Source organism: Clupea harengus, unplaced genomic scaffold, assembly GCF_900700415.2.
Source record: "Clupea harengus unplaced genomic scaffold, Ch_v2.0.2, whole genome shotgun sequence".
NCBI classification, from domain to species: Eukaryota; Metazoa; Chordata; class Actinopteri; order Clupeiformes; family Clupeidae; genus Clupea; species Clupea harengus.
The window spans coordinates 67,618-78,877 of NW_024879669.1; the positions used below are offsets into that span (position 1 = coordinate 67,618).

General features: G+C 42.1%; 1 protein-coding gene across 1 annotated transcript; it reads right to left on the bottom strand.

The window, feature by feature from the left end:
- Positions 1-110: 110 nt before the first annotated feature.
- On the bottom strand, positions 111-9,333 carry LOC122129548 (calpain-2 catalytic subunit-like). Its single transcript, XM_042704487.1, has 21 exons — positions 9,028-9,333; positions 8,426-8,495; positions 6,667-6,785; positions 5,453-5,586; positions 4,993-5,161; positions 4,803-4,886; positions 4,565-4,650; positions 4,372-4,440; positions 3,917-4,077; positions 3,391-3,560; positions 3,223-3,234; positions 2,873-3,084; positions 2,574-2,610; positions 2,385-2,450; positions 2,222-2,279; positions 2,062-2,126; positions 1,860-1,928; positions 1,588-1,666; positions 714-830; positions 455-513; positions 111-329 (listed from the first exon to the last, which is right to left on the bottom strand). The coding sequence occupies exons 1-21, from the start codon at positions 9,262-9,264 to the stop codon at positions 306-308; spliced, it is 2,097 nt and encodes a 698-aa protein (XP_042560421.1). The 5' UTR covers positions 9,265-9,333; the 3' UTR covers positions 111-305.
- Positions 9,334-11,260: the final 1,927 nt, after the last annotated feature.

Here is an 11,260-nt window from a genome sequence, read left to right on the forward strand (position 1 = left end):
TAACACCGTACAGTGTAACCTAAATCCCTCCGACTTCTGTAAGCAGTGACTTGTGCCATAATGTTTTAACATGGCAATTGTTTTAAAAGATGAAGCGAACCACCGAGATGTTTATGTTTACAAATACTGGCTTTAATGTTGGAAAGGGCCAGTCCCACCAAAACACCAGAAAGAATACACACATCTGATAAAATAAAAATTAAAACAAGTTTAGACATTGACACTGAATTAGTTGTAGTTCTAATTCCGGAATGAAATACTGAATTTAAAAATGAAGGGTTGTTGTCATATGACTTTGGAGTCCTCTACACCATGGCAAAGGACATCCACTGCAAAAGAAAAACAACAACACCTACATATGAACTCTGAAAACAGACTTTATGCAAATATGGGCATGTAGGCTGGTAATGTATTGAATTTACACATGTGGGCATACCAAAAAAAGGATTTTTACCTGGAAGAAGTCCAGCTCAATAGAGCCACTTTCTTCTGTGTCAATCTTCTTGAACGCTTCTAAAGAAATAGAACAATACCTCCATGAGTAAGATATAAGAGGGAAAAGGGTGCAGTATCACCATCTTAAATTATATATTCATCTAGATATTTTTTTTATGCTATTCTCATATACTTTACCAATACTCACTGGGAAAGTCTAATATTTGGACTGTATTTAACAGCAGACAACACTTGTTAGGAAAGTAGAGCAATCTTACTGAACATCATCTCCAAGCGCATCACGCAGGACACAAAGTTGTCAAAGTCAATGGTCATGTCTGATTCTCCATAACGTGCTGCCAGAATCTGGTGAATACAGTTGTTCAAGGTGAAACCTGTTCAGAGGGGAAAGGCTTTCAATCAGTTGGAGATAGACACACTGCACAACAACATACTAAACATCATGGTGGACAGCACCATAGTGGGCAACCATATCTTTTCCGTCCTGTGACCTACATCTAAGGTTTGTGTTGGTAACTTGGAGGAGAAGGTGTATTTGCTTATTACGTAATGATCACCATCTGGTACGCTGCTGCCACTGCCAATGACAAAGGCAGACTGCAGCGTATCATCCGTTCTGCCGAGAAGGTGATTGGCTGCAATCTGCCATCTCTACAGGACCTGTTCGCCTCTAGGACCCTGAGGCGGGCAGGAAAGATTGTGGCCGATCCCTCCCACCCGGGTCACAAACTCTTCGAGGTCCTTCCCTCCGGTAGGAGGCTGCGGTCCATCAGGACCAAAACCTCACGCCACAAAACCAGCTTCTTCCCGGCTGCTGTTGGCCTTATTAACAAGGCCCGGGACCCCCACCTGACGTGGACACTTAACCCGCCCCCACACCTCAAGCCTGTGTTATGTTAACACACACTACATTGCACACTGCACATTGCACATCCACTTTTGCACTCCTGCCCTGCTTTTTGTATTGTAGTACTTATTGTGTTTGTGTAGTACTTATTGTGTTTGTATGTTTTTATGTTCACTGTATGCACCTTTACACCAGAACAAATTCCAGGTAGGTGTAAACCTATTTGGCAATAAATATCATTCTGATTCTGATTCTGATTGGTGAATTTCTACATTGGAAGATACCTGCTTCTTTCAAGGCCATGCGCATCTCTGGTGTACTCATGCATCCAGAGCCGTCCAAGTCATTCTTTTTATAGATGGTCTGCAGGATGGAGACAGAATTATTCTGGGGTCTCAGTAAAAACATGAACAGGCATGCTGTGTTGTGCTGTCTCATCACTGCATTGCAAACACAGCTGCATGTGTGTGTGTTTTTCCATCAGCTGATAGAATAATGTTGTGCAACAGTTTACAGGCGTGGTTTTAAAAGAGCCGTGAGTCTGTACAAGCCTCACCAGATAATTCTGAACTTTCTTCCAAAGTGTGGCAAATTCTCCAATGCCTAGTTTGCCATTGCCACTGTCCTGCACAAGAGTTAAGGAACCCATCTTTTATAAGTCACTGTCATCTTGGTCTTAGAAATTGAAGTGGAGGTTTAACTTGTTACAATTTGGCTCAAGAAGAGAAACACATGACAAAACTAATCATAAAGGATACGTCCATGAGATTGACCATAGTTCTGCATGTGTCTAGACTGAAGCCATCTGTCTTGATATCTGTTCCTGTTGACAAATCATTATTAATGTGGATAATTACATTATCCACATGCTATTCCTTATTCTAATAGGTTGTAATGTAGAGAAGGTGTCCCACTTACTTTTGGCAACTATCTTGTTGAAAATCGTCTTCAGCTCTGTTGCAGAAATTTCCCCGTCCTGGGAGAGAATTACGCTTAAATGTTATGTTCAATCATTTAATGATACCAGACTGGTAGATTTGATTTAATTACAAGTATGGCACCCTGAGGCAGATATGCTTACATCTCCTGAAAGCTTTGCAAACAATCCCCTGAATCCAGCATCCACCTCATCTTCAGATACAATGTCCTGGAGGGCAAAAAAACAAATTCTTAATTTAGTTCTGAATAAACCATAAACAAGAAAAGTACAGCCCAACAAAATATGGACCGGATAGAGTAAAGTAACTGCAGATGACATAACATGGCTTACATAGTCCAGCTCAGCATCTACAGGATCATCGCATGGTCTGAAGAAGACAAAGAGTAGAGCCAATACAGTTCAAAATGATGAGCAGTTTTGTGCTTGTTTGCCTTTGATTCCTCTGCTATTTCTGCTTATTTTGTTATATCCAGAGTGATATACATATAAGTGTATTTTAGTGGTATGTCATGGTAACAGGGTGATGGTGCAGGCTAAAATATTTGACTTCTTTACCTTACATGAATAATGTAGGATGACAGAGAGAGAGAGAGAAAGGGAGAGAGGGATAGAATGTGTAGGATCCTTACTGCATCTCTGACTGTTTCTCTGAGAACACACGCACACAGAAGTCCCCGTTCTGATGTGCCTCGAAGGTGGAGGGCACGATGAGGTACTCTCCCGGAGGCAGCTTGAAGCGCGTGCTGACCTCCCTCAGGTTGACGAACGTCTCAGAGCGGGCCGTCTGGGCATGGCTCAGGAAGAAGTTCTTATCCAAGTGGACCTCAGTCTGCCCATGGAACTGTAGAGGACCAAGGAGGGTTGGGATAGGTTTCAAGCGGTGGAACCAAAACTACTCTGTTCACCCGTCTGTGAACGCTATGAATTCTTTAAGATCTGAAACCTCTTTTTGGAAGAAGTCATGAAGCAGAATACTCACCTGAGAGGGCACCTGTAAGAACAAAAAGACACACATTAGGATTTCCAGCACTGGGATGCATGACACTCCCACATAGCAGCTACATTTGGAGAAGGTCTAGCCTTGCCAGCAGGGGGTTTTAACACAATAAGCTGACTGTCACATACTCCAGTACCCACTGTGCCTCACCTCATAGATGGCGTAGCCAATAGTGTGCATGTCCTCGCCAACCTTCCTCAGTTTGCGGCGGTTCTTTTGAATGAGGCCCACCACGATACTGCAGCCCACCTCATCATCACCTGGATCATCGTCCTCTTCATTCAGGGTGATTTTGAACTGAGGGTTCATCCAGAAGGTGTCTGCAGGAGAAAAAGAGAACATCACACACAAAACGCTAACAGAGGTACAGACACATCGGCAGTAAAAGCCTCAATCATCAACCTCCATATAGTACCTCTCAGTACTTGTACTCTGTGCAATGACAATCAAGTTGAATCTAATTCTAATTCTAATCTAATTCATATGATTTTCTTTGTTTGTAGTTTTCCATTTCCATTTGTGTCTTTTTTGGACATCTCAGGAATATGGCCATGATTTCAGCGGACAGTGTTGAGTGTTGTGCATGTTTGCCAATGGTTATATTAACAGAGGCATCACAAGGCATCTGTTGTGAGTGAGGTCAGCTATACGGGTGGTTTTGAGATCCCTCTCTTACAGGGGTTGTTCCTGCAGCCCCCAGCAGTGGAGCCTTTCCTCCAGTTTCCGTCGAACTTGCACACACTCCAGTGTTTCAGGTCATCAGAGGTCAGAGTGTCAGGGGTCAAGGTGCAGATCTCCAGCCGGGAGTAGTGCTTCATGAAGTCACTGTATGCCATCCTAATCAACCACATACAGAACACTTTAAATACATTTTAGGTTACATTGTACACTGTGATATTGGTGATAATAATAATGATAACTGATCATAATTTGCGTGTGATCTGTGGTACAATTAAAAGTAAATCAAAATAAGAGTGTTTTCCTCTGCAGTGGTGATCCTCAAAATAAATCTTATCTATCTAGTCTCCCTCTTATTTATCAACACAGAATATTAATCAACACAAACAGGCTGATAGAATACAGTACAATACAGTAATAAAGTGTTTTAATGAAATGTTATTGTGACCTCACCAGAACTCCCCGTCATCTGCCTTCACGCTCTCACGCTCTGAGTCATCGACATGGCTCCACTCAGAAGAACTAAGGGAGAGGGTAATGTAAGGGAAGAGGGATTGATTTAACTTCAAACATTAAATAGGCCTGACACACGAAATAAAGATGTGTTCCATCACACAGCTTGATCCAGCCTGATGCTGAGTCTTACCTGTCGCTCCAAGCTCCTGTCCACTCCACCGTTCCCCATGGGTTACGCACCCTTACCAGCCTCTGCCTACGCCCTCGATATCCCACCTGATTCACAATTAGCATGGCAGACAAAGAGAGTGCAGTTCACAGTGTGATGTGAAATGAGAAAAATTGACTGTACAAGAGTATACCAGGTGATGACAATGACAGGTAGTGTTATTCTTCATGATTCTGAATGTAGAAAACATAAGACAAACCTCTACAGCCCCAGTCAGTGAGTAAGCGTGTCCCTTCACCAGCTTCTGATAGGTGACGGCTTCTGAGTCTGAGGCACTGGTAATCTGAAGCAAAAGTCAATAACATTACCAAAATAGAACTCACTCTGCCTTAAGTCTCTTGCATGTTCGTAATGTCGATGAAAATGAACGAGTAGTAATGGGATCGTACGTCTATGGAGCAGCCCAGCAGAGCACCTGAGTCCAGGGCCTTCCGGATGATCTGGAACAGGTTGGATGGAGCGGTCCTCAGCTCGTACTGCTCCGCTATCCCCCCAGTGAAGTCCTCAAAGCCTTCAGTGGTGGAGCCTCCCGACAGGGCCTCATAGCACCCATTCACTCTGAGAGAGGAACGATTCACACCAGACAGGGCCTTTGCTCGTGCCATCAGCTTCAAATGCACAACTGCTATTTGTCAAATGATTTATTCCTCTCTTTGTGGTAGGATTATAAAAGGACATGCACTAAAAACATGTCACAGAACACACGCGATAAAGATATTAATCATTAGACTTGTAATACAAACATTAGTCATTCCCATCTGAAGCTTGTCCAAACACTGGGGTCATTCTGTGCTTTAGAGATCCTTCAAGGGGTCTCATGTGATCAGATGTGGCTCATGAAGAACTCACTTAGCATAGGCTTTTTCCAGCAGGGCGCTCCAGAACTCTGAGCCATTCGCTGAGTGAACAAACAGCAGCTCTCCGTCTCTGGAGGGCAGACGGTCGTCAATCACCACATCCACCCACTCCCCAAACTGCCAGAACTGCGGAATTGACAGGAATTCTAATTAGTAAACACTAAAGAGAACATTCCAGAATACCAGCACCGAAATTACAACTCTTGAAAGGCATAAACAAATCCATCTTAGCTAGGATCACCCACATGAAACTTAGGCCTCACTGCCCACAATACAAGGCCCAATAAAGGAATGTGCTGATGGTATGTCTAGCTAGCATCTGAGTGTAATTACATCTACGTTACAGTGTCGATGTTTCAGTGTCAGTAAAGCATTACTGAGAGACCTCAAATCAGTGTTTTTGCCCATGGTAAAAATGTAATTCAAGCTGGTTGCACAACAGGAAATGAGGAGAGCACACATTTTGGGCAGTGCTGTTCAGCCACTAGGGGAAAATCAAACTCGGCGTCATAAAAACATCCCATTGGCTCTTCCTCTGAGGGCAGCGGTGCTCCCCTCCTCTGAGTCAGACTGGCTTTCTATCCTGGCTAAAACTTTCCTCTAGCCACACCCAAAAACAAAACTAAACATGCAGGGACACTTTCAGTTGTGCTGCCCTCCTAAGCATGAGAACTGGTGTGTTTGTGTGTGTGTGTGTGTGTGTGTGTGTGTGTGTGTGTGTGTGTGTGTGTGTGTGTGTGTGTGTGTGTGTGTGTGTGTGTGTGTGTGTGTGTGTGTGTGTGTCTGTATGTGTGTGTGTGTGTGTGTGTGTGTGTGTTAACCTCCCTTCAGATATATGCCTACAGCCTGAAAGAGTTAGACATGTGATAACAAAAGAATATCAAAGGAGAAGTGGTGAATCTAACAGGCAAGCACTGAATGAAAGAGTAGACAGAAGAGGGAAGTCATCTTGCTCTCCCTGATCGCATCATTGCTCACACTTACTTTGTGACTATTATTACTATAATTTCATTGTAATTACTATAATACTGTTTCTTCAAAAGGGTTACATTGTACACTGTGATATTGGTGATAATAATAATGATAACTGATCATAATTTGCTTGTGTGTACGACACACTTACTTTGTGACTTCATAATAAACAGCAATGTAAACATGCAACCAATGCACACTCAGAAATAGTTTGCAAATCTGGTATTAACTTACCTGGAAGTGAAAAATGCCGGCGTAGTCATCGCCAAAGCCTTGGTCAGATGGAACAACCCTTGCCAAGACATCCTGATTCAGGGTCAAGGAAGCAATGGCTGCCAAGAGCCAACAGTCACCTGTGGGAGAGACAAATGTAGCCAATATAAAGTGTGTCTGGGGAACATAATTTCAAACCCTAGCTATATCTACTTATGTAAATTCCTTTTACACACTGACCAATTTTCACTTGCTTATGCCTTGTGATAAAAAAGTCTAAATTTAAACCGCTTCTGGTCGTCAAACCCCTGAAGTGCACTTTATCTGGTCAGAGTTTCAACAAAGCTCTCTTTCACTGGGAAAGAGTCTCCTTCATTCAGAGTTTCTTCCTTGCGTGTTAACACATCCTTGCAAATTATAAAACCTAGGCCATGACTGTCTCGTTTTCAAAGTAATGTTTATGTAATGTTTATTAGTGGACATACAAATGTCATGCCTGCCATCCTTTATTTATTGCATAAATACACCTACTCTAATAGCTATAAGCTCCACACTAACCCACACAGGGCTGAGTCTTCTACAGTGCCACACAAAGCCTGTCGAAAAAAATCTCACCACCTTGCTCGCTACAGGCAGAACATTTTGTATAAACAGACTCATTATGTGAGCCTAGCCGATCTTTTCAAAACCCACACGGTCTGGCATGCTGGTCTCATTTTGGCTTCCTGTTGCAGGGCCTCCTAGCGAATCACACGCAAGCCCCTCTGACTCATTGTTTTTATTCTGCCAGACTCTGTAACCAGGCCGTTTGCAGATGTTTGACCCAGTTCAGTTCTGACTCTACAGTGCCTTGTTATCATAACTGAAGGCTAAATTGTCAATAGACATTTGGACATTCAAGCTATTCCTTGAAATGATGTTCCTAGAGCCAAAGGAGTGTCCAAACCAAAGGAGTGATTGAGAAACAATGTTGTTTAGCCTGAAGACGGAGCATTCCTCGTTAAACACCCTCACCCTCATGGGCTTGGCCCTTGATCCTCAACATTCTCATCACTCTTCTTTGGCTAGTGAGTGGCTTCCATATACATCAACAGTATACATGCACCAAAAAAAAGCCACCATCCAAAACATGTAGGCATAGAAAAGGATGTCTCATCATCGTGCAATCCAGTCTGACTGCATGAAAGCCAACACAGCTGGTTACACAATACAGGACAGAGGCAGCCTATCTGTAGACTTTCCATGCTCTCCTGGATGGCACACATGCAGATGTAATTCAAAATGGACTGAACAAACAATTCATAAAGATGGGTAGAACAGCAGCGTGTCTGTCATGATAACACGCCTAAAGAATACAAAGGCTCCTGCATTGTGTAAATAATTACAGCAATGTGGTGCAATCACACTCACCAGGAAACACTGATATTTATATTTGAATACATTCATTTTTACACACATAAAGCATAATGTAAAGTCAGTTGATGCTCCAGTTATTTTCTGGCAACAGGTGGGCCCTGTTTGGATTCTGTTTAGGTTTAGTTTGGTTGTTAACTGACTTAGGAAAATGTGAAAGCAGTTGATAAAATGAAGTGCAAAGACTTTCCTGATAAACTAAAAATCCATTTTAACATTCTGAATGTGATTTGAATGTAATAATAGTAAGTCGAGGCTAACTTCACATTTGGTGAACTGCTATTGTTTTCTCTTGGACAGTGCATCATCCAGTACACACTGATAGCAAATCATGTGTTTTGTAAAATACTACTGTATGTGCTCTTACCTAAGGCCCCCTGGCAAATGTCAGTTCGTGTGGCTCCTCCAACAATGAACTCAGGATTGGATGTCAGTTCCTGAAAACAGACCATGTGGAGGTTTTGTCAGTTCCAATATCCAATGTTCAATATTCAGCCCAATAATCCTTAAACCTTTGCAAAAAAATATACACTCGAAATTATGTTGAAATTGTTCAGTGCAACACTTGGCATGAGTTTTCAACTTGTTGGAAAGTTTGACAATAACCACTAGACGATTGTTCCATTTAAATAGCTGACGAATGAGTCATTTTTCTCACTGTTTTTATGCGCAAATAAAATTAAATAAATATTTCTGGATACCGACAGTCAGGAAGTTATCATAGGATTCAGCTCAAAATTATTACTGTAGTGTACAAGTCGACCACGCCCATTGAAAGCCTGTGCAATGCATTATAGAGCATACGCATCACAGTGGCGAATGACAAGAGCCGTCTTGCAAGCCTAAACTATACATGCCCCCCATTATTTTAGCAACAACGAAACCCTAAACAACCATAATTTGGATATACAAAGGATGCCTTTAGAAATTTGAATCGAAGAAGAGTTCAATTCTGTCTCTAGGTCATACCCCAGGTCTTTTCCATTGCACTCCTCTGGTTTTGGAAGACCGTGGTCCCAGCTCGTTAAATCCGAGGACTTCAGGTGCGGCAGGGAAGGTGGTGTCACAGAATAACTGTCCGCGGCTCAGGCACTGACTCCGCAGCGACTCGAAGTCTTGGTTCAGGTACTTCACTGCATTTGCATTCGTGCCAAACCCTGCTGCCAGAGCTCTCTTCTTGGCCAGTGTGGATGCCACTCCGGACATGATGCTGCTGGCCTCTCGTTTTCCCACCTCTGCTCAACTCGTAAACTAGATTGAGGAAGAAAACGAACTTTCTGTTGGGATTGAAAGTTTTGCATTCTTACTCCGCCTCTGGGTTTCGCCCACTTTAGGCGTGGTTTGGCATCAGGTTCTCTGTAGCCTAAACTTCGTGGGTTTATACTAGACTAGAGCGAATGTGCATGCACATAGCATTACAAGTACAACACGACAATACTGCACATTTCTATTTTTTTATTTATCACAAAGTGCTAAACCTACAGCTTGAACCTGATGCTAGCCCTTAATGAACATAGGGTGCGAACGAAGTGCAGTGTCCCAGTATCCGCTGGGAATACGTTGCGAGACCTTCCACGATAGTCTAGGAACGCCACATCCCAGATAGCAAGCATATCGGTCCACGGGTGGATTTAGATGCCATCATATTTAGTATAAAATGGGCCTGGATATTCAGAGAACAACATATAATCTTAACAATTCCTGGAATTTCTAAATCACATCTGATTGGCATAGTCTATTTAAAATACCAGCCGGTAAAAAGTTCATGTTCTAGTGTGCTGCGTTCTGTAGCCTACCCCTGCCGTGGAATGCACCCCCATCAAACCGTAATAGTTTATACTGTGCAAACAAACGAATGTTTTGTTGTTGTAGGGCTAGTCAGTCTAATTAGTAAAATAGTTTTACAAGTTTTTATGCCTCACTGAAGGAAAATGGGTTTATTTCCAGAGATAAATAAACAGATAAATATTACAGCGAGTGATAGGCGAGATAAAAGAGGTATGTCTTAAGTGCACGTTTAAAGGTTTCCACCGTTTCAGCCATTCTTAGGTATTCCAAAGGCTGGTGGCATAGAAACTAAAAGCTGCTTCTCCATGTCTCTTTGTCGATGGCATCTCATTAACATCCAACATTAGCACCAAATATCTTGATGTAATTATCCAAGACCAACAAAGACCTCCTACTCTACTCACACATAAAACAAATCTTAAAAACATATTTTTTTATCTACACAATATTGCCAAAATCTGAAAAGTCCCATCCCACCAAGATGCAGAAAAACTCATTCATGCTTTTATGACATGATAACGTCAGCTCGGCCCCCAGTATTGAACACCACTTTAGCATCAGATGACTGATGCAGATTGGCAAGATGGAGAACAAGGAAAAGTACACCAGGGCATTACAAATTAACAGTGAACCGAAAATACACGTGACATTAATCACATAATTACACATAACATAGAACATGCAGAATTCTGGGAACTACATATAAGCAGGGAGCACTCCCCTTTTGCACGTTGCAGTATATAACTTTAGTGTAGGCTACACTCATATCTATGATACAGTTTAAATTACACACAACAAGACATCAACAACAATAACTAAAAATAAAATAAAAACAATTATGACAATATAATGTTATAAAAGTTTAGTGAACGTGCTCTGGGATTCTGGCGTTTTTCCTTAATCCCCAACTGGCGATGGAGTCATGAACAATATCTTTTACACAAAATGTTTACCTTTTTCTTTCCTTCCTTCCTTTCTTTAGGTTCTAGCCCCTCCCTTTGATAACAACCTGAAGGAAACGAGGATGGAGGAATCAAGGACAGACATTCATTAGAAATGAGATGGGCTTTAAAGACATGAGTCAGGTATTAACTGCGAGGATGCGAGAAGGCTACTCGGAATTTAAAACTTTAAAACTTTAAAACATACAGCTATGATAAACCCCAGTAGTGGGATACTTGATCAGATGAAAAGGTGAATTATAGCTCATTACACCTTGACATTATCATTTGAGCGATATTCCCGATTGTTCCCTCTTAAAGAATGCCCCAGCATTGGCAGTGGTATGATTTCCCCAGCAGGTGACACCCCTTTTCCATGGTGTACACGCGCACTCACTCTCTATCGCCCTCTCTCTCCCACTCAAAACATTTTAACAAACTATTTCTTCATCATATTTCTCTCTGTCCTACTT